Genomic DNA, 23,050 nt, shown 5'->3' on the forward strand with positions numbered 1-23,050 from the left:
GCAAGTCTCTCAAAATATTTTGAGCTACAAAGAAGAAACACAACTAACAGTCTGCACTTGACGACTCTACATATTTACTGTACAGAGAAAATTAAGCTCTAAGTTCGTAGCACAGAACACACTTTGACATACTTTCGCCCCCTGGCTAGATTAAGCTGCAAGGGGTCAAAGAATAAGCTGCTGGGCCCCCATTGACCCCCTGACCCTCATATTCTCTGTGTAAAGTGTGCACATGATCTTTGTCTGAATGCTACCTGACCCAGGACTTGCTTTGCTTTGAGATTTAAACAGATTCATATAGAAATATGCATCCATATGAGCACACAGCTTAAACAATAACGTTCTCAAAAACAGATTTGACACAGGGAGCACTTGATGATTAGGTGGACAGACTCTCATGCCTTTATCATGTCAGTTGATATTGTGCATCTCCTCAGAAAAGAGCCTATTAAGTGAGCATGAAGCATTTGACACGAAGATAACCTGGAGCTTTGGGGGCACCTGGAGACCTGGAGACACTTTGCCGTTCATTGGTGGTGAAGGGTTGGGTTCAGTTTTAGGGAGTTTTCCTGTGGTGTATAAAAAAGTAGAGTAAAAATACCACTTTATCTCTCTCTCTCACACACACACATACACACTCACATACACACACACACACACACACACACACACACACGGATTGATTTAAAGCATATACAGCAGACAACAACAGAGCAGTCACTGCCAGCCTCATCTTTCTACTGAAACCTACAATAGCTGCTCGACTACTTCCGCGCATGCGCACAATGAACGTCAATCGGGCTACCAAACTGGTCAAACAGCGGGTGTGAAAATGGTAGGTAACCAAAATAAACACAAACCCGGGCATTGGCTTTGGTGCCACTAATGCTTACCTTCAGGACTATTGTCGTATTATCAAAGTACACGCCGTGTCGCGTTTTGGCAAGCCTACAATGACCAGTTCCTTGTGTTCGCTGCTGTTACAGGGAAGGTCAGTTGATATTTTGAGAGCAGCTAGCTAAGTTAGCTAACGCGTCCCTTTTTTGGCAGTCTGGCAACTTCGGCTGTGAGCAGGTCAGCGGTTGGACCTGAAGCACCGACACACACAGGGTCGTTTGAGTGAAATGCCGGCATGTCCGTAACCATACTGACAGTCTGTTCCCGTGATATTATGTCAGTGATACATCCCGGCTAACTTAGCTAACGTTAGCCAGTAGAAGTTACTAGCTGCTGGTGTGTAGATCATGCTAACCTAACGTTACCCACCTGGTCGCACATTAATCCGCGCTGTCTGAACAGCAGCCAGCACAGACTTCAGTTTGACTTCATGTGTTCGTTAATAACAGAAATCAGCAACGTGTGTTGAAGTCATTAGCAGCCTGGTGAACTCACACAGTCTCCGGTTTCAGGAAATGCTGCTGCTCTTCTTCAGTGAAGTGTTCAGATACTGCAGCTGCTGTGAGGAGATGGTAGGGTGATGTGAAGATATTTCAGGATGATATCGATTAGGGCTCGGATGTAAGATTGTGTGCCTTATTAATTAATTTTCTGTGTATCCACTCGTTTTGTTGTTATTGTCTCTAAAACGTGTAGAAAATAGGGAAACTGGGCATCACAGTGAGGTCTTCATGTTGATTGTTTTGTCCAGTTGACAGTCCAAAACAAAGAGACATTCATATACTATTGCAAACTATAACCTGAACGATACTCGATTTTTGAGGCAGATACCGAAACTAAAATCCAATATCGATAGATCGACCAATATCTTTTGCAATGATCCCTCAAAGTGTTTATTAAACACCTGTGACAAAGATATTGAATGGATAACGCAAGATATTATACAGTTTATCGTTCAACTTTAATATCCGAAATGACATCAGTGCACAAAGACTGTAAACCTCACTGTGAATTTGATAATTATGAAGCACCTTTTTCTGTATTGCAATCTCTCAAAATGAAAGTTTTAATTAGGAATGAAACAGTAAAAGATTTTATTGTGGATCGAGATAAAAACAGTAACAATAAGTTGAATGTGGTGAACTTTTAGTATAATCATGAATCGAGATAATCGTTTATATCTTCACGCAAATGACTGGATAAAGCTGTCTAGGTAGCTGACATACAGTCCTATATTGGTTTCATGATTTCTTTTGAGTCGCCTAAGCCTGTCACCATGGCTGAAGGCATTGCTTGCACATGACACGGAGATGAGGTTACCCCCACTTATTTATCCTTTGAAAAAGATGTGTGTCCCATCTGTGATGCAATAAAAATATTTGTTTCCTCACAAAATGTAACGTTATGTGATTTAAGTATGTTTTAGTGCAATTATAGTCATAATCGTTACATGAAATGTTCATATCATCCCATGCCTTGTTCTTATATCTTCTTCTTATCTGTGTATATTGGACAACATATATGCCGATATCAGTATATATGGACTTAATATAGGTTTTAATCTTTTGTTAATGACCAAGACATTTAAACAAATCCTAATGTTTGAGCAGCTTACCACTGTAGATCTTGTGACATTGGCTTAGAAAATGCCTTAAACGTTTAAACAACTATCAAAAGTAAAGTTAAACAACTATCTCAGAAAATATCACGGTTAAAGGGACAACATAAGTTTTTTTTTGGTTGAACAAATGCTATATGTTAGTTTTCACAAAATGAAACTGGATATATAATCTTGAAATATGATCTTTTTTTTTTTTTTTGCAATACTAATACGTGTTCACGATTTCATACTAGTATATACCTTGAAACTGGTATACCGCTCATCATCACCATCATCATTTATAGCACTGTAACTATTGTTTAATTTGTGTATTCACACGCGTAACATGTGCATCTGTGTTTTATGTCCCCCTGTCTAAGAGTAAATATTAGTTCCTACCTGCTATTGTTTCAGGAGGGAGAGGTATGAGAGAAACAGAGCAGAGTAATGTGCAACGAGGGGTAGTGTTGTGATGTTGGGTGTACACTGTCTAGCCGTGTTGGTGTAGATTAAAAGAAGATTAAAAAATAGTGAAAGAAGACAAATTGTAGCCCACTTATTGCCCACAGCCCAGAAGGACTAGAAAATGCTACCAAACCTAGCAACAGAGTTTCAGCTGTTCTAGCTGAATGAAAAGTACACTGAACCATTTCATGCTTGCATTCATAACTGATTTCTTAAAAACTTTCTAAGTGCACTTGCTAAACTGTAAAATGTCTTGACACGTACAGTATATATTCTTACAATATTTTTAACATTTTTAAATCAATATGGTTCTTTTTTTAAATATTGCCAAATATATATCTGGCAGGGCGCTTGTGTTACACTCCAGACTTGTTGCACCTCTAGGTCCCGGTGATGGCATCCCATTTCCCTACTCATGTTACATCTATGACTGTAGTTATCTGAGGGGCCCTCCCGGGTACAGCATGTGCTTTGAGAATCTACAACATCCCCCTCTAGAAAAGCCCATGTTGCTCTTGGATAGGACATGATTGCCACAGAAGCGTCTTGGCTCGCCACCTATAACATGTGCTTGTCAGTGTGACAGACTAACCTTTTGAAATGTGTGTCAGAATGTCTCTGAGTGTCTTCTCTGTCCTCTTTACTGCTGCCTGAATGCCTGTAGATGTGTGTGTCTCGCTGTGTGTTTTCGTCTGTGTCTCAGTCTGCGTTTGCGTGTTGTTGTCTGTGTTCCCTGGTCTGATCTCACCCGTGTCTGACAGCCCATGTCCTGTACTTACGCAGCATAAGCTGAAGTCTTCGCAGAGGGACAAGGTACGGCAGTTCATGTCCTTCACACAGGCTGGGGAAAAGACAGCTGTGTACTGCCTCACGCAGAATGACTGGAAACTAGAGGTTGCCACCGACAACTATTTTCAGAATCCAGATCTCTACTGTAAGGAATCCATGAAAACGTCAGTAGACCGGAAAAAGCTGGAGCAGCTCTACAATCGCTACAAAGGTAAGTGGGATCACTACCAGTCTGCGTTTTATGCTGTAATTTAATATATTTACTAGGACAGAGATTTTCCAAAAGGTACTGTATTATTTAAGTGCTATACACACTAATTGTCAGTGCAACTGTTGTTTTTTCCATGATAGATCCTCAAGATGAGAATAAGATTGGTATTGACGGGATCCAGCAGTTTTGTGACGACCTCACGCTGGATCCAGCCAGCATCACTGTGCTGGTCGTCGCGTGGAAGTTTCGCGCCGCCACTCAGTGCGAGTTCACCAAGAAGGAGTTTCTGGATGGAATGACAGAGCTCGGGTGAGTGTTGACATCAACAGTGGGACGTAAACACACTGTCCCGATGTTGATTCTCATAGTGTGGCTCCAGGGAGGAAAGGCTGTCTATATATAGTCCTTACTCAACCACAGCTTGAGTATTCTGTGTCTTCGCAGAATGACTCAGTGGAAGAGTTGCAGTGTTGTGACTTTTGAGGTTCATATGTCAAAGTTAACTCCAGCTAATTTGTCGTCAGCATCAAGACCATCATGTGACAACTGTTGAGTGTGTCTGTGTGTGTTAAATTAGAGTTTGTTTGTTTATTTATTGCTTAAGTTGTCTTATTTCTAGGTGTGACAGCCCAGAGAAACTGAAGGCCCTTTTGCCAAGATTAGAGCAGGAGCTCAAAGATAGTGGGAAGTTCAAGGACTTCTACCAGTTCACCTTTAACTTTGCCAAAAATCCTGGACAGAAGGGTCTAGGTAAGAAGAGTGATGATAAACAACACCAAGAGGCAGAATGGTATCACTGAATTACACACTGATGCAATTAAATGTTTTGTCTTTGTCTGTGTGCAGACTTGGAGATGGCCGTAGCCTACTGGAACCTAGTTCTGTCAGGACGTTTTAAGTTCCTTGATCTTTGGAATAGATTCCTTTTGGTGAGTCACAGAAGTAAAATTTGAGATGCACCGATCAAATATGTTGGTTTGGTATACGCCCAAATACTGACCCCATAAAACAGATCAGGTATTGGCAACGATGTGACTGACTGAAATGCAATTTCTTCATCAACTTCAGTTTTAAAATATTCTGTGTTTCTGCTGTGAGTTACATTCATCGAGTCATGACAGGCCATATTATAGTCAGAATAATCTCTGCCTTCATGTTTCCACACATAAAAATGACATTTGGGACAGCACTGATATCAGATTGGTACTCACCAGATAACCATGAGTTGAGGTATTGGAATTGATAGCGGGTGAGAAAGTTGGATTTGCCCATCCCTCATTGAAATCTCTTTGTCCTACTCATGAGGAACTTAGCTAACGCTATGCCGGCTTTTATTACAGCTTGCTGATTAGCTCATACTCAGTCAAAAAGGGCACATCAGTGAGTATAACCAGATGGTGTCAGGTTGAAATGAAAAGCTGCATACTCTCAGTCCATCATAATTTACACTATGATGTTATAATGGGAAAAATGTCAACACTTTTTTGCAGTGATAAGAAAACAGAAACCATGATATGTGACACTATGTATATACCAATATGTTCACCAACACTTGTTAATTACAGGAACACCATAAACGATCCATCCCAAAGGACACATGGAACCTATTGTTGGACTTTGGTAACATGATTGCAGATGATATGTCAAACTACGATGAGGAAGGTGAGTCCTTCAGATTTTGCATTGATCAGGTTGCTTTGTAAAGCCCTTTTCACACATGCACAGCAATGTCCTAGAGGAGCTGTACGTGTCAAAGCAAATGTCTGATTTGTGAATAGTGAAGTGTGGGCATGTTGACAGTGCAGAGTGTAGTTGAGAGTGTAGCTTCACATAACTCCATAATACAAATCAACGGCCAGTTTTCTACCTGGAAGTAGCTGTTACTGTCCCTGCAACCTCATGATGATTCAGTTTATTGATTCATTCAAAAACATGTATTGATATCAATGAAAAAACACGATTACACAAACCATCATTACCGATGATTCTCCCTGCTGCAATCTCCACTCAGGCGACAACCCTCGCCTAAACCAAATAAAGTGTTTCCAGTGGATGAGAATGTGTGAAGGGGCAACTCTGGACAGTATCCACACCTGATTGTCCGGACATTGTCCAGAGTTCATGTGTGTGAAAACGGCTTAAGTAATACAGTGAATATGGACTTTCCTATTTAAACCAATGTGACACTATTGGTATCTTGTTGTTTCTTTCTCAGGAGCATGGCCAGTCCTTATAGATGATTTTGTGGAATTTGCTCGACCAATTGTAACAGGATCAAAACGTAAGACTCTCTAAATCCAATCCCAACTCTGGAAAACCAGAACGTTGTTTCTTTTACAGTGACTTCATAGTTTTTTTAAGACTTGTACAAAAAAAAGTGAAAATAGTAGACTTCAGAGAGAAAACAGAAGCACTCGAAACTGTCAGGAAACCACCTTTCAGGGAGCTGAGTACAAACTATGAGAACAACTGGCCACATTTTTTGTTCTCGTCCTGCGACGGAGGCATCATATGGACATTGCCAGATTCACCTCCGTCTCTCCTGCTGGATTCTCAGTGTCCTGGATGCCCCTCTGCTCTGCTCTGCTCTGCTCTGCTCTGCTCTGCTCCAGGAGGAGCAGCACCTGTCAGGCCACAGCCCTGTAAGTGGGAATGGACACAGCACTGGGAGGAGGTTCACCGGCTGTGTGTATTCTGAAGGGACTGGAGAGGAGAAAACTGTGTGTTTAAAGATTCTTCCTAGTCAGCTGTGTTTTGTTATATGAAGCTCTGATTGACTGTGCAAAGTTCCCATGTCTTACTCTCACTTTGGGACAGAGTGCTTACTACACCAGCACCAACAGAACTGTTGCAGTTTTTACTGTACATACTGTATCTATTGGGACAGTTTACAAAGAGAGCTATATGAAGAATAATATAAATACGTTCAATTTATAAATGCTAAAGATGGTTCTTTTATGTACAGTAAATACTAAGAGCTCTAACAGGATGCCTCAGTATCGTGGATGATATGCTGTTGGTTTAATTATTAGGTGGATATGTCAAGTCATGGAATTGTGAGCTTCTCATTGAAAGCATGTTCAACACATTTTACGTCACCTCGGGCTGGTTTCACAAATACATTTTCACTAAGTGAAAAGTAGTGCTTTAATTTAGATAATTGGGAATGGTTTATGGTATTCATTTGTCAGGTTAATCTCAGTTGGGAGTGGGTCTTAAATCCTAAATGTAGGTCGGTCCAATCCACAGGAGCACCGTATTGCTTTCAAATTTATTTTTATTTCTAACTGTTGTGGAAAGAGTTTTGTTTTTTTCAGGTGATCCCTCTGAGATAGCAATGACTCTAAAGCAACTATTGAGCAGCATTGAAGTGAAATTTAAAGTTAAGAAGTTCACAGACCCTTAGGATTGCATGGCACATATCTGTATGTTATGGCAGTGCGAAGCCCTTAGTTCAGACACCAGGACACTAAAGAGGGCAACAAACAGGACGACAAAGTACGCCTTAAGAATAAATATCTCTGTTCAATATTTATGTTTCTGTTCAAGCCCATCTGTCCAGTGTTACAGAAGGTAGTGAAAATTAGAATATATTGTTGATACATCATGTAAGTAGCCTAAGTATATTGTTCATTTAAGAAAGATGAATAAAGCATGAGTTTTTCCATAATCCTTCATGTACATAGTTCTTTTCTTGATGATGAGTCAGATCAGGGGTGCACAAATGTTTCCCTTGAAGGGTTAAAACTGAGTACAGAACGGTACAAGGATCCCAAGTTTCCTTAATTGACTGAGTTCCTGCGCAAGGTGTCACTCTGCCTGTTGGGCTCACATTTTAAAAAGTAAATTATAATTAGTAGGGATCCTATATATTTGAGTATTTTCACCTCAAAAAATAAAACAGCATAAGTTGATTGTTAATCAACAATATTTAACAAGATCTTTTGAATAGTAATTAGCTTTAACCTGACATGCCTGTGCTGTTACATGCTGAGCAGGTAAAAAAACAGTGGGTCTACCTGCTAACTGCTGCTGGAACTAAGATTGATGAGGGCAGTGAGAGTCGACCAAAACATTAAAGATGTGGGCTGCAAAACCAAAACAGTAAGCTGAAAGATGCTAACATGCTGCATTCTTGATGTAGAAATACTGATTATAGTCACTTTAAATACAATTTCATTCAAAGTAATAAGAGGGATTTTTAAAATTATGTTAATATTCCTGGCACAGTGGAGACAGCTTTTAAACGGCATTTAGATCATGCATGGAAATTACATTTTAATAAAATATATTTAAACAGTTAAAGGATTTTGTACTTTTTGTAGTCCGTTAAAATGTCTGAGTGGGATGCCGTTGCATTGGGGGAATTTGGATTCCTATTTCTGTTTGTTAAATCCTTCAATCCTGGCTGAGAAATAATATTCCACCACCTAAAAGAGATAAACCTTTATTTTAATACATTTGTGAATTTATTTCTGTCAATAGTCCTGTCACCATTATCACCAGGAGGACATGACAAGCAGACGTTTCCACTTCTCTTCCTCTAATTGTTTTTCATGCAAATAAAGCACATACCTGTACATGTGGAAGTTACCTGGGTGTTACTTAGACTAGCCCCTCCTCTCAGCGAACATGAGTCATTTGAGACTCAGACCTCTTTGTTATTTACCTTGACAGCAGCCGGATCTCTTCCAAGTATTACCAATGAAAATACCTCCTCGGTGCAGGTTGTTTATAGCTTCGGTGGACTACTGAACCTGCAGCACCTGACACACCGTGGAAATGGAGATGACAGGAAATGTTTCTCAGCCTCAAACGTGTAATAATGGCAGTGAAAGGTGAGCTTTTTGTCGATGTGGTGTTCACTCCGACTTCATGTTCTGTCTCTCTTTTATTTACTGTATGTTTGTGTCATGTATGTTGTTGTGCTTCCTTCCTGTCTCCCAGTTATTTGCATCACCTTATTTCCTTGTTGTATTTGCAATTGATGTTTTACTTAACAAACTAGTGAAGCTGCTTTAAGAAGCCAGATACCAAGTTCTGTAAAATATCATAGCCAGGAGTTGTTTTGTGGAAAATACATGACATTTTCTGTTATTTTTTACCTTGAATTTTGCTCCTTGCTCCTGCTTGAAAGTAATTTAAAACGGACTAATTGTGCAGCTGGGGCATTTGATCTCCCCGCTCCAGAAACCCTACCCAGCGGAGGCTGTTGTAGTGTCTGTCATCAGGGAATAGGAGAGAGAAAGGAGGGTGGGGAGGGAAGTGACCCAGCTGTCAGTCCTCGCTTCACAATCATGCTTTGTGCATTGTCATTCATTTGTACATGGTACTGGACTGTGTGGATTTGCCCCAGCAGGGTTGACCCCTATGGCTTCGAGAGACATCAGGATTTTGAACCCTATAAGGAGATGATGAACGAGTATGTGGCTGTCCTCAACAGAAGGTCCATGAGATGGTCCAAACTCCTGCAAGAGAAGCCGCATGTAGAGAAGAACTTAACAGGTACAAGAAACAAACACACCACTGTTTAGTGTTGGGGCCCTCTCATGCTGGTGTGGTTATGTAATGTAATTACTGAATTTTGTTTTGGAAGTGAAAAGGTATGTGCGTAAAGGTGTGCCTAACGAGCACCGTGCCAGGATTTGGATGGCAGCTAGCGGTGCACAGGAACAACTGGAGAGCAACCCGGGTTATTACCAGTCTCTGCTGGTTGCGGAGCATGATGCCAAACTGGAGGAAACCATTCGTATAGGTGCGACAACAGGCCTTTTTCACAGCAGACATTTTGACATGCCACAGTAGAAAAAGCATGGTTGTGAAAGCCCTAACAAAAATGTGGAAACAAAACACAGCACATGAAACCACGTGAAATTTGCTTCTTCAAAAGCAATTTCCCCATTTTAACATGTGAAAACAAAGTAATGTCACATGTGGAAAAACAATTCTAGGCTACATAAGAAATGAACACTTTTACATGTGAATTACATACGTTTGCACTGACTGTATAAAACTTTGTTCCTTTAAACAGCATTATCTCTAATGACCAGCAGGGGGTGACTCAAGTGGTTTAAAAAGGGAGACCAATTTTATGTAAGCTTATGAGAAAATGAGCCTACTTCTCACCTGATTTAATACCTCAGTAAACATTTTCCTCATTTTATTATCTTAATCGTTAGTTTCTAGTCTACCTCAGTACAGCATGATGTTCATTTGGTAAATAATGGTCCCATTTAGATTAAAATAGATGATAAAGCAGGGTATGATTGAGGCCGTGGCTACATTGTGATTGAAAAGTCGCTTCCATGGTGTGTTCTCAGTAATAAAAAATACATTGCGGCAACCATAATCCCACAGTTAAGGCTTCAAAACTAAATTACGTTGGGTTTACACCTGAGTCATACATGATTAGCTGTTTTTCACATGTGGAAATCAATGATTGCTGAGTTCCTATAGCTGCATCAGCTTCAGAGTCCCAGTATCGTGCACACTGGCTCACCGTCACACTGTCATGGCTTACTGGGAAACTAAGACATATTAGGAACTCCTGTGCTTTCTCTACTACAAGTCAAAACATCTCCTGTGAAAAAGCCTTCATCCCTACAATACACTATTCCCCGTCATACAAAAACATCCATACCTCAACTTAAACAACTTGTACACAGATCGATAACATAGTACAATTCTCGTCATGTTTTTTTTGTAAGACATGCACAGGACCTTTCCCGACAACGTCCTCTTCAAGACCAAAGCAGAACCGAGCCTGCAGAGGGCTCTGTATAACGTGCTGCTGGCCTACGGACACCATAATGAGGCAGTGGGATACTGTCAGGTGAAGAAAACACTGTCACAGTTTAAAGTTGACTTAACATAACGTCTGTTGACCTAAAGAACAGGACTGGCTAGCTCTTTACATGTATGGGATTATCCCCAAATGTAAATTTCTATGCAGTGTTCACTAACCCCTGGCTCACACACAGTTAGTTCACTGCTGCCTCTGTTTATTCCAGGGCATGAACTTCATTGCAGGCTACCTCATCATCATCACCAAGGATGAAGAGAAGTCATTCTGGCTCATGGATGCATTGTTGGGCAGAATTCTCCCAGGTAGGTTTTTCTTTTTCTTTTTTTTTTAATGCTCAGTTGGTCGTGCCAGGAATTACATGAATAAACACCAACAGTCCTGAGAGGAGGTCTGATCAGACAATGTAAGTGAAAGTGAACCACGGTGGTGCAGGGCCTTTAATCAATCAAACTTATTTTGTCAGAAAGGGGCATAATCCGGTAGCACAATGTTTGTAAAGGCAAGTCTGTAAAATGTTCAGCACATAACAAGTTTTAAAGATTTTAACATCTCCTCTAATATTAATTGGATCAAGTTACATAAGATGAAAGAAGCGTACTGACCTTAGAGCTATGGCAGCCGCATGCTGAGTGAACTTGAGTTTTGGGCAGCCCTAAGAGTAAGGCAGTACAGTAATTAAGCCTAAACCTGTAACAAAGGTCTGCATATTTCCCTTTTTATAAGGGGAAGCACAACATGATCTTGGCTTCAGGAAAGAAAACCAAAATGCTGTTTCGGCTGTTTTATCTACTTGTAGCTGAAAAGTGAATATATTTGCCTGTGGTGTCCAGGTGCTAACTGTGTTTTATAATGGCCATCATGGAGCAGGTTTTGGGTCTCTGATTAAATTAATGCATCTAAAATATTTTAATAATGAGTATATAGAACCCATCACAATGTTTGTTTACATACAATTAATTGTCTTTGTTAATGATGTTATTTTAGTGTATATATCTTACTTATCTAAAATATGTGTTTGGTGCTTTCATATCTCATTAGTAACAACACTTTCATTAACATTAGTTTTGAGACCCACTGGGCCACAGACTAAAGAAAATGACAGCTTGAGTTCACCCAAAACTAGCAGTTAGTCTTAGCAATGTCGCTGTAGGGTAGATTCAGTTTATCAAAGAAACTAGCAAAGCAACATGGTACATAATCTATATATCATAATAATATATTTTTTAATTTATTGCACCTTCCATACAAAAAATGCTGCCCACAGTGCTTTTCATTTAAAACACATTTCAAAAAAGAAATGCACACAGGAGAAGTAACACATTATACATTTAGAGGAATAAAAGGAATACATAAATATAGAACTTATTATTAATAATAAGAAATCTCTGCTGTGAAATGGATAATCACAGCAGAAATGTCATATAGGTAGCACCATAGTGTTTGATTATATATCTTTCAGTTACAACTAAATATAACTGCTAGTAAATTGATTTTAAGGTAATTGAGGCAGATATAATATTTGCAGTAATGACTATGAAGGATTGTGCATCATGATGACCCTTTGTTGTATCTATAAAAAATGAAAAGTAGTGGACCTGTTTTGCAGCCTTGTGGAGCTCCACATGTACAATTATTTTATGCATTAAGTTCTGGACCAACACAACAATCTAAGTTGTGTAGATTTGATCAGAGAGATACAAACAAAACCATTTCACAACTGTGCTTAAAAGGCTGACCAACAAGTGTTACTGCTGCAGATATACAAAAGGCAAACATGTCTACTTTTTGGGGATATTGTAGACTACCACAGCCTGGCCATGTTAGGCCTGAAGACCGACCAGGAGGTTCTTGGGGAGCTGGTGAAGGCTAAAGCTCCTGCAGTGGGACAGCTGATGGCCCAGTATCCTGGCATATGGACACTGGTGGTGTCACGATGGTTCATCTGCCTCTACATTGACATACTACCAATTGAGGTGAGGAGAAGTTGGCTTAATGTTTAACTTTAATAGTATGGAACAAATGAGGAATTCATGGTGACATTTGTCTTGTCTCTTATACCTGCAGACTGTCCTGCGTGTCTGGGATTGTCTTTTCTACGAAGGCTCAAAGGTTCTTTTCCGAGTTGCTCTGACTCTCATCGTTCATCACCAGCCTGAGATCCTGAGAGCTCGCTCTTTGCCTGATGTGTGCGAGTGTTTTAAACAAATCACATGTGGAGCTTTCACTCTGGACTGTCACACCTTCATGCAGGTACGGGGAGAAAGGACTGTCAGGGAACAAATAAAACACTGGGTGTTGTTACATTGGCCAGTTTTATCCTTTATAACATCAATCTGATTAACTGTTCCTTGCTTAGAACAGTTCAAATAGTTCTTACACCAACACCAGCTCTACATCACTACTCATCCTTTGCAGAAGATCAACCTGTATTAAGCACCTCGGGGCTGCAACTAATACTAAACACTACTTTTTTCAATAACAATTATTCAGCTGAATACTCTGTTGATCAAACGGTTGATCGTTTGGTCCATAAAATGTACAAAAACTGTGGATAAAAGCAGACAAATAGTTGTCGAAATGTCTTGTTTTCGCCACACCGCAGCTGTTAACCCAAATATATACAGTAATTTACCATAAGACAAGGAAAGCTGTCCGAGTTCTTACGAGGGAAGTTGCAGGCTCCATGTCAACACATCTTGGTGCGTAAATGTCTCTTAAGGAATAATCTTGAACCTTGAATTCTTTTTTATTTTACAGAAAATCTTTACAGAGCCCGGGAGCCTGTCTATGACAACTATCGATAAACTGAGAGAGAAATGCAGACAACGAATACAGGAGGAGGAGTCTGGACGGCCGTGAAGTTTTAGATCCTCCGTTTGCCCCATCTGACTGAACAGCTTCCATTCAAACGCATCGCTGTACTATCAGGGGCAATTAACTAATGTAATGAACATACTGGTGACTTTTTTGGTTTCTTCTGTAATAAGTTGCTGTATTACAACAAGTTGCTGAAGTTTCTCAACTGATCCAAAATGTTTTTGAAGCTCACCCTTTGCTCATGGTTTCATGTTCTGCAGAATGTTGTTACTGCTGTATACACTTGAAGATCACCCGATGCTTTGTAGAAAGTATTTCAATCTGTCATGTTTTGTAATTACTTGTACAAAAGTAATATGAGTGGTACAATTTTTTTTGTTACTGTGAAGAATAACAGTTGTTAAAATCTGTTTTATCTGTCAGAGTATAGTACAGCACTGTCCTAACTGTCCATTTCTCTTTATGAAGTAAAATAAGGTGTTTATCATTTGTTGTGGCCTAATTTACAGAGCCTTGTGTTTCACCTTTTTTTTATTATCCGGAACCTCGTAACTAGTCTCATCTTTTTACTGATTTAGCTGACCTCACAAATATGGAAGTGGATATTGTTATCAAATTAAGTGTTAAATAGCTCTATATTCCAACAGTCATCACTGTTACAGAGTGTTTAGTCAGTAACTCATGTCTCTCCTCATCCTGCTCATGCAGTTAAAGAGAAAAGACATTTTTTTGGTATCCCTGCCCACTTTATCCAATCAGGACAGAGACCCCCAGAAAGTGGCGGTCCTGTCTGTTCGTTAGCTATAACAACACTTAGAGCAGCTTTAAGAAAAATCTGAAAAAAGTCGACTAAACTGTGAAAAAAATGTCTCAGTTACAAAAAGCCAGATGTTGATTTCTGAGCTCAGACAAATGACTTATTAAGCTCAGTTGTCCCAGTTGCAAAATAGACAATGATTTACCAGGAGTGAGAATTGGAGATAAAAAAAGGCCTCTTTGCATTCCTTTGCTGACTAAAACCTAAACCAACTAAAATTCACAGAAATTTAAACACCATTCTTCGCAATAAAAACTGTTCTTTTGTTATAACTGTTCAGTGTAATAAATAATACACAAAAAAATGTTCTAATATCAAAAAACAAAAGTAAATAGATATTTGTAACTGTAAATAGCCTACAGCCAAAGTCGGGTGATAAGACAACAGAGCCCTCGAGGCCGCGTTTTGTCTGTCTTTTATTCACCTGAATCTCTTTGTAATCATTTTGTATCTTTGTGGTCATTTTCTATCTTATTTTAGTCACGCTGTGTCTCTTTGAGGTCATTTACAACTCTTTCCACTGATCTTAGTTTCACTGATATCCATTAAACTAAATGTGTAACCATCAGCAGCTCTGGGGACGGTGGCATCATGTAAATATATTTTTCCCTTGCTTTATTTCAATAAGTTAGTGAACATGCTTCTTGTAACAGGCCCCAGGTGCCTGAGGACTGTTGCAATGGTCAAACATCATGTTTGTCAAACACCTTGGAAAACTTGACTCTGCCCTGCATTTACATACACACTGAAAAGAATAAGTCAAGGACATAAAACCTGCATTACTGACGACCACTACAATCAAAACTAAACTGTAGTTCAACTATTAAAAAAGTGAACATTTACTCTGAGTCTTTACACAGTAATGTTGTGACCTACACTTCTAAAGAGTCAAAACAAACAAAACCAACCAGGAACAGGTTTGACTGCTGCTGGACTGTACAGTGTAAAGACAAAACAGAAGTCAAACAGCTTCGTTCATTCACTTTTATTGACCTCTCCTTTAGAAAACAGTTCAAACAAATCCATTAAAACCTTATTAAATCACTACATGGAGATTTAGATGAGGGAGGACAAAAACAAAACAAAAAACACTTTCTCCTACTACATCTAATAATGCATATTTATGGTAGTAACAGTACATGAAGGCTTTGTGAGACACAAAGAAAATGTCCCAGACATGACAGCACACAGCGTCAGTGAGTGAGTGTGGTATTGGCTTTACTTTAATCCCATCTATGTTACAGCTGGGAAGGCACTGATGAACACTGACCAGAGCGTTTTGGCCACTTAAATCATTACACGGGGCTGTTTCTCAGGACTTTAGTGCAACTTCTTTCCCTTCACAAACCAAAAATCCAGAGTGGACCCAGAACAAAAACCACCCACAGGACTAAAAACAACAACATAACCATGTTCAGACAGTGACGTCCTGAGCTTCTTCATCCAACTAAACCAACAGTATTGTTTCTTTTCTTTTTTAGGATTGTTTAAGCAACTCTGCTTGTGTGCGTGTATATTGTAACAGCGAAATCCGAAAGAGTGGCTACTATCACTTAAAGAGCAACTCCACCGATTTGACACATTAAAGTGTGTTTACAGGTCTTGAGGAGTACTGCTGTGTATGTGATAAAGAAGTATAAAGCCTTTAGTGGCTCCAGAGGAAGCTGCATGTAATCTGATAAATTTCCTCCAGTGATGTCACTCTGTGATTAACTTGCATTGTGGGTAATGCAGGCGCCAGGTGTTGAAAAGCAGTCCACTGGTTTAACACTGCTGGACTCATTAGGGAAAGTTTAAACGCAAATGATCAAGATCAATACAGCAAAACCAGACATACCCCCTTTTTTAAATCCGGGCGACTACATTATCCACAATGCAACTTAGCCACTGAGTGACATCACAGGAGGTAATTCATCAGACTAAATGCAGCTTCTACTGGAGCCACAAAAGGCTTTATACTACTTTTTCACATATGCAGTAGTCCTCCCCACAACCTGTTAACACACTGAAATGTGTCAAATTGGTTGCAATTGCCCTTTAAAGGAATAGTTTAGACATTTTGGGAAATTCTCTTTTCTCAAGTTAGATGAGACAATCAAAACTACTTTCATGTCTGCATTGAACATATGAAAATACAGCCAGGAGCAAGCTTGGAGTTGCTTAGCTTAGCTTAGCATAAAGACTATAAACAGGGGGAAACAGCTAGCCTAGCACTGCTCCACGGTAACAAAATCTAAACTCTAAAGCTAGCAAACAAATAAATGTACAAATGACCCTTTCTGTGTGCTAAGCTGAGCTAACCTTCTGCTAGCCATAGCTTCATATTTAGCAAGTAAGAGACTGGATCGACGTTCTCATCTGACTTTCAGTAAGAAAGAATATACGTCAATTTCTCAACATGTTGAACTATTCCTTTAAATGAAGTGAAAAGGGCCAAAATGCCCAAACACAAAGCTAACTGCATCCACAGTCTCCGTACAAAATGTCTTGAGAACCTTTATGAGTGAAAGGACATATCATCACCAATCCCAGTAGACAAAATAAATCCTGACATGCATCCTAACTACAGGACTCCTCACATATCTGTGTTTGTAGTCTGATCCCTAAAAATCTGCACACTTGGGCTAAATGCAGAGTTACAGTGATAAAATATCAGATCTTTACTGTCTGAAGTAGATTAAGTTAAATAGTCTGAAAAATTCCCTTTACAATGATGAACCTCATTAAGGGCGAGACCACTAAAAAAAAAAAAATGGTCCACCCAAATGCAGATGAACAATAAGAAAAGCTACAGCAGCATATCCCACAATCCCTCAAAATTCCTTTCATAGAAATCATAAATAGTACATTACAGTTTGAGGACTCTCATGGACCCTCTGATCAACATCCATCCCCCCTTTTACATCGTACCAGTAAAGAGTTTTCTTCATCTCCAAACAAAGTCCCCCCTATTTTTAATGAGAGAGCAGGTCAGTTCAGAAAGAGCATATCAACCTCCACAAAGTGATATAATGACTAGTGTTACTGATGAGGGCGAAGAACAGCACACACAGAGGCAGAGAGATGAGGGATGGAGGGACAGAGGGGGCACAGGTGGAGGGGAAGTGTTAAGTCTCATAAAACAGAGGTTAATCTCAGGGTGGGATAGAGTACTCTGGCCTCAGGGGAACATGGGAGTGACGAGGGAGCTCAGATGGTCTGGTAGCCAGCGTGGCTCCTCTTCCTGCCAATGAGGTAGGCCAAGAGCACGATGAGGACGAGACCAGCTAAAGCTGCTCCGACTATGATGGGGATCAACATGTCATCTTCATCCAACTGGCATTCCTCAGCTGAAAGTGTAAAATTATCAGAGAGGACAACTTAGAGCAAGCAAGAAATAGACTTATCTTCTCACATACTACTAGACAGAAGTGTTTACCTGCTCCAAACTGGTCTCCAGTGAGACCGAAGGGCTGCACCTGCACCTGGAAGGTGTTGATGGACAAATTTGGGTCCACACTCAGAGTTTGCTCCTCGTGGCACATGTAGGAGAACCCCAGGGTGCCCCGCAGGTAGTCCAGACTGTTGTTATGGGCTGAGACGGGCTCTGCAGCAGAGGACAGAACAGGGAGAAAACAAAGAAATAAGAGCAGGACATAGCAGAAGAAAGGTGAAGAGGGAAAACTCATTTAAATGAAAGAAGATAAACTTTAGAGAAGAATGACAGCAGAATTTCACCCTTTGTGTGTAAAGAATCTTTTTTTATTATTATTTGAAGGTGGTTGATTTATTTGAGGCTTGCTGATCTCAACAGTAACTGGACCCATTTTAAAAAACAAGCAACTGATGAACCGGCATAATGACTGCAGGGGGGTGAACTGAAAGAATAACACATAACTCATGTTCAATTCAGAATAAATATTGCAATCAAAGTGCTGTAAATTTGTTGACAGTTACAGTCAGTTACAGGACTGCTGCAAGAGAAAGAGACAACTAAGTTTTCCAGTTAACAGCTGACTGAGTGTGTCAGTGATTGAAAATCTCTGATGATAGATGACATGTAAACAGTGGCGCCAAGAACACGCTGTGCACTCCAGCTGTGTCAGCAGCTTTGGATAATGGATATCGATGACCTGTTACTGCTGTAAGTTGCACAGAGAAACAAAAAAAGAAAACCCAGGAGGACGGGTTTTAAGAAATTCTTCAAAGATGAGGAGTTACGAGAATCCAACACTCTGTTATGAGAGTTGTCATCTTTTGAAGTCTTATTTTGTTTATACATTCTTAGGAGTTAACAATTATCCAATTACCAATCATCAGAGGGGACAAAAAAAATTTAAGAGACCCTATCAGCACCAAAGACAATAACGTGTTTTATCTGTAATTAGCGTTTAATATTGCTATAGTTGTGATGTGACGTGATGTTATCGTTATAGTTATCACCCTTTAAGTCTGTATAAAAGCACTTATATGCTTATCCCCAAAACCACTGTTCAGTTACCTTTTCAGGTTGTAGTCCAGTTCACCAACAAAATACTTCTCTTATTAGATTATATGTATACACATTGTAAAGCCACCTGCTTTATATAAGTCATAATGGAGGATAAACATGTGTCAACTCTACACATGCAGTTGTGACTGATTAATTTGGGCGTCTTAACACTTTTCTACGTGTTTTTCTCAGATTTTGTCCAGAACAATCACAATGTTAGAAAACGCCTTTCACCATGAGGCAGCTGAATCAACACCTGACACGGTTTCGACAAAAGCTAAATATTTCATAGTGGTAGGATATATTGCAGGGCTTATGTATTATATTGCATCATATCATTGAGGTGTTCCTAGTACTTGGTATTTCAGAGTAGATTTTATCTGCTTTCCTGTGTAATATTAACTAAATATTTGAGCATCAAATCACAGTCAGTTATAGAGAATAGGTATATGGAGCTTCACACATCTGTTTATTTTTTCTATTACTTCAATGAGTTACAGTTGTGGTGCCTTCCTTTCCATCATTTTGAGTCAATAAAAACCCCGATGACAGTGCAAAAACTGATAATTATCACAGTAAAGGCTGGACAAATGCTTATTAATCCCATATGAGGATGCACCCAGGGAGGTAAAGGGCACTCACCTTTCATGTCTGGCCAGGCTGCTGACAGAGACACCTCACTCAGGTGGTACTTATTGGACGTAGCATTCTAGGGTAAAACAGCAACACCACCAGAAGTCAGTGACACTACAGGAAAAGCAACTTTACCTCGAGCTCCAGCTGCCATCTAGTGGCTGTTCCAGGAAGTACAAGGTGAAAATAAAAGCAGGAAGATAAACAGCTCAGGGGTTTTTTTAATGCACAGAGTTGTAATGTATACCAACAGTAACTTACCAGAGTGAAAACAAAGGTGAGGTTGGTCTTCTCTGCATCCGTTGTGAGCAGCAGGGAGGCGCTGTCTGAGCGACATGATCCAGAGCTCTTTGTCACATTTGGCTGAATGTTCACGACTTCCTGCACGGTCTGTGAATCAAAGATGGACCATTTAGCATCTTAAACCTGCTCGTGTGTCTATAGTTTAAGCTCAGCAGTATTCATGAGTGTTTGCACCTTATTCTGGGAGACAGAGTTGAAGGTGATGTTGAGCTGCAGACCCATATATGCCATTAAACAGACGGTGCCGTTGCTGCCGCTGACGTGGTAGATTCCTCTTTCAGGTCTGGTGGGCTCCTTGTGCGGTGCAGTAGTGGTTTGGGCAGTTGTTGGCGGAGCAACAGTCGCAGACCCCTGGTGCAGGACGGCAGCTGCAAGAGGTCAATCAGTTATGAGTGTAGTATTACAGAGATGCAAGCAGTTCAATGCTAAATTAACAAATGGAGGGTTTCTGAAAGGTTCAACATGTTAAATGTAAGACTTTTTTAAAAACACATCGAATGCAAAGTAATACCTCTTTCACAATCATACTAGTCAAAGTATGAAATATGATGAAAAACCAAGTAAAGACTTCTTCCAACACCCTCATCCACATATAAAAACATTTTCTAACTAACATTATTGCCTACAGTATTGTATATATGTATATATGTATACAGCACAATATTAAAGACTTTAGTAAAATGCTTAATGCTTTATAATGACTTTGCAGTTTGACATTAAGAAGTTAATAATTACATAAATAAATGCACATTATCTTTCTCTCAATTGACTACTTAATCATACGAATAATTGTTTTATAAAAGTAAAACATCTAAAATGTTGCTCCGATGATTAATGGTTCCTTAACTCGGACGTTTAACCTTCACATGACAGAATAATGTGTGTGCAACAGAGGACCGCTGCTGACCGGGCAAAGTCCCCTCGTGTTCACCGCAAATCTGAGTCACAAGTGTGATTTGGAAACTTGAAACCTACAGTACAGAGACACTGAGTGGACTTTTCAGGGAAGTAAGGGCCAACCATTTGGACTTTTAAAATGAAAATGTGTTTAGGCCTGTTCATACTAATTTTACATGAGGGAGAAGGAGTAGACATCAATAATAATAACAAAGAGAATAATAAACACATATGACTATTCTAAATTACTATAATTTTTTAAGAAATATGACCATTCTACTCTGATCCTTGCAATGCTTCAGTGGTTACCCGTTCAGTACAGAATTGATTTTAAACTTTTAATAGTTCCTTTTAAAGCTCTACGTGGCCTTGCTCCTGCCTGCATCATAGATTTACTTGTGCCCTATGTGCTGAGCCGCTGTCTTCGATCCACACGAAAGGAAACTGATCATTTTCATTTACCTTTTTTATATCTCGCCTCAAAACTTACTTTTTTAGGATGGCTTTTTATAGTAAATCTGTTGCTGGTCTGGCTTCTATCCCCGCTGACTTACTGTTGTTTCATGTGGTTTTATTATACAATCGGTTTTATCGTTACTTTATCATATTTATTTATGGTGTGTTGTTTTTTTATCTTGTACCATTTTATGTTTTCTTGTTTTTATATTTGGTCTGTGTGCCATTTTTATTTTTCACCCGTTAAGCACGCTGTACCCATGTTTTAAAAAGTGTGATTCAAATAAAATGTATCACTGTTATTGTTTTTATTCACAGTATTTTAAGATGTCTGGAAACGTGATTTGGGATCTTTAACATATTCAGGTAAAGCACAAACCTCACAGATATATTTAAGTGCATAACTTGAGTTTCAAGCATTTATTTTGTCCAGCCACTTTTAATAACAGACCTCCATTTTGATTATGGATTATCAAAGAAACCGACTCAAGTATCCTTTGCTGCAGAACTGAGTAAGTTATTGTAATATAAAATTATATATCATCTTAGATCTTTGGATATCGTTACATCGTGATACGGCATAAGTGTTGTCTGTGGTTTGAAAGGCTGCATTACAGTAAAGCGATGTAATTTTTCCTGAATTTACCAGACAGTTGTTCGAATACTTGTCTTTACCCACCTTATTATTATTATTATTATTATTATTATTATTATTACATCCACATCACTGATGATTATTAATCAAAAATCTCATTGTGTTAATATTTTTGAAAAGTACCAAAAGTCATTCCTCCAATATTGTTGCAACATTAATATCGAGGTATTTGGTCAGAAATATTGTGATATTTGATTTTTGTCGCCCAGTCCTAGCTTTTGAAAATGTTTCAAAATATGGTGCTCTACATCCCGTATCGCGATATAACCTCAAAATATCGCGATGTCATATGAAGACCGTACTCCACTATTTCTCAACCTCATTCTTCCCCTCTTCCCTTCCTCTTATATCTGGTAGGACTCCAGACAATCAATGGCGGACTGACGAGATAACAAAGCTTCAGTATTGACCCTCATTGATCCGTGATTGATTGGTTGAACAGCCTCTGACTGAACTGAGAATCAGGCCAACATGCGCCACAGAGACGTGAACTCAATATCATCATACCCGAAACACAGCTGGGGGTTTAAAACACCGATTCAGCCACAGAAACAGAGATTAACTAACATTTACAGGCCTGACAAACTAAAAGCTACACGAACCTACATTTCTTCATACTCATTACAGTTAACAGAATTAAAAAAACACATCGTTAGATAAATAAAAACGTTGTCTTTTCCATTAGCCAGTCCAACTAACTAGTTGAGGAGAGGACATCTGTGACCTTCCGAGTAACATTAATACTCAGACAATACTCACCTAAAATCAGCTGTAACGTTACTCCCAGGCACCATGACTGGACACCACACGTCTGCTTCATGTTTCTCTCCGAGGTGCTCAGCGCGAAATCACAGCAACACAACAACAGACTCACGCACAGAGAGGCTGAGAGGCAGGGCGCAGCTTGTTAGCTTACTAGGTGATGTTGTGCTAGCTTAGCGAGGCTAACGTTAGCCGGCGTCACAACAGCAGCGAGGGGAGATAAAACTCCAGCTCGCTGGGTTGTCGAGAGGATGAGGAGCCGCTCTTTGGCAACAAAAAAACACGCTGACGGTTCTGGTTAGTCTTTGTATGCGTATGTGCAGGTCGTGAGGTTAGTTTAGCTCGCCTTTAACACTTAATCATCACCGCCGCTGCTGCAAAGACTGACATCAGGATCATGTGACAGAGGCTTTAAGAAACACCCAGAAGGTCACGTGGTCACCAGCGGCTACACACAACACCAATATTTCAT

General features: G+C 39.6%; 3 protein-coding genes across 4 annotated transcripts; 2 read left to right on the forward strand and 1 right to left on the reverse strand.

Annotated features, from left to right (window-relative positions):
* The first annotated feature begins 800 nt into the window (after positions 1-800).
* dcun1d2a (DCN1, defective in cullin neddylation 1, domain containing 2a) lies at positions 801-7,632 on the forward strand. 2 transcript variants are annotated; one of them, XM_073473540.1, is made up of 7 exons: positions 801-835; positions 3,746-3,962; positions 4,103-4,271; positions 4,582-4,712; positions 4,809-4,891; positions 5,528-5,624; positions 6,178-7,632. In XM_073473540.1, exons 1-7 carry the CDS (start codon positions 833-835, stop codon positions 6,255-6,257), a joined length of 780 nt encoding a protein of 259 aa, XP_073329641.1. In that variant the 5' UTR covers positions 801-832; the 3' UTR covers positions 6,258-7,632. The 2 variants fall into 2 exon arrangements, with proteins under 2 accessions (XP_073329641.1, XP_073329639.1); XM_073473538.1 differs by lacking the exon at positions 801-835 and having other exon boundaries at positions 3,617-3,962.
* A 1,150-nt stretch (positions 7,633-8,782) lies between these two features.
* LOC141002799 (growth hormone-regulated TBC protein 1-A-like) lies at positions 8,783-13,897 on the forward strand. Its single transcript, XM_073474195.1, has 8 exons — positions 8,783-8,800; positions 9,322-9,467; positions 9,559-9,717; positions 10,670-10,794; positions 10,973-11,069; positions 12,568-12,740; positions 12,832-13,017; positions 13,525-13,897. The coding sequence occupies exons 2-8, from the start codon at positions 9,374-9,376 to the stop codon at positions 13,624-13,626; spliced, it is 936 nt and encodes a 311-aa protein (XP_073330296.1). The 5' UTR covers positions 8,783-8,800; positions 9,322-9,373; the 3' UTR covers positions 13,627-13,897.
* Positions 13,898-15,371: 1,474 nt separating this feature from the next.
* Positions 15,372-22,981, reverse strand: lamp1b (lysosomal associated membrane protein 1b). The gene is made up of 6 exons (XM_073473718.1): positions 22,576-22,981; positions 19,983-20,176; positions 19,767-19,895; positions 19,515-19,581; positions 17,820-17,987; positions 15,372-17,730 (listed from the first exon to the last, which is right to left on the reverse strand). Exons 1-6 carry the CDS (start codon positions 22,634-22,636, stop codon positions 17,591-17,593), a joined length of 759 nt encoding a protein of 252 aa, XP_073329819.1. The 5' UTR covers positions 22,637-22,981; the 3' UTR covers positions 15,372-17,590.
* Between the last annotated feature and the right edge of the window lie 69 nt (positions 22,982-23,050).

This window comes from Pagrus major, chromosome 9 (assembly GCF_040436345.1).
Source record: "Pagrus major chromosome 9, Pma_NU_1.0".
Taxonomy (NCBI): Eukaryota; Metazoa; Chordata; class Actinopteri; order Spariformes; family Sparidae; genus Pagrus; species Pagrus major.

Coding starts and splice junctions, on each gene's coding strand:
- dcun1d2a (XM_073473538.1), top strand. CDS start 3,617: ATGCCTGTAGATGTGTGTGTCTCGCTGTGTGTTTTCGTCTGTGTCTCA. Junction 4,713..4,808: donor TCCTGGACAGAAGGGTCTAG/GTAAGAAGAGTG, acceptor GTCTGTGTGCAG/ACTTGGAGATGGCCGTAGCC. Junction 5,625..6,177: donor GTCAAACTACGATGAGGAAG/GTGAGTCCTTCA, acceptor TTTCTTTCTCAG/GAGCATGGCCAGTCCTTATA.
- LOC141002799 (XM_073474195.1), top strand. CDS start 9,374: ATGATGAACGAGTATGTGGCTGTCCTCAACAGAAGGTCCATGAGATGG. Junction 9,718..10,669: donor GGAGGAAACCATTCGTATAG/GTGCGACAACAG, acceptor TTTTTTTGTAAG/ACATGCACAGGACCTTTCCC. Junction 11,070..12,567: donor GTTGGGCAGAATTCTCCCAG/GTAGGTTTTTCT, acceptor GGGATATTGTAG/ACTACCACAGCCTGGCCATG.
- lamp1b (XM_073473718.1), bottom strand. CDS start 22,636: ATGAAGCAGACGTGTGGTGTCCAGTCATGGTGCCTGGGAGTAACGTTA. Junction 20,177..22,575: donor AACGTTACAGCTGATTTTAG/GTGAGTATTGTC, acceptor GACCTCTTGCAG/CTGCCGTCCTGCACCAGGGG. Junction 19,896..19,982: donor ACTCTGTCTCCCAGAATAAG/GTGCAAACACTC, acceptor TTTGATTCACAG/ACCGTGCAGGAAGTCGTGAA.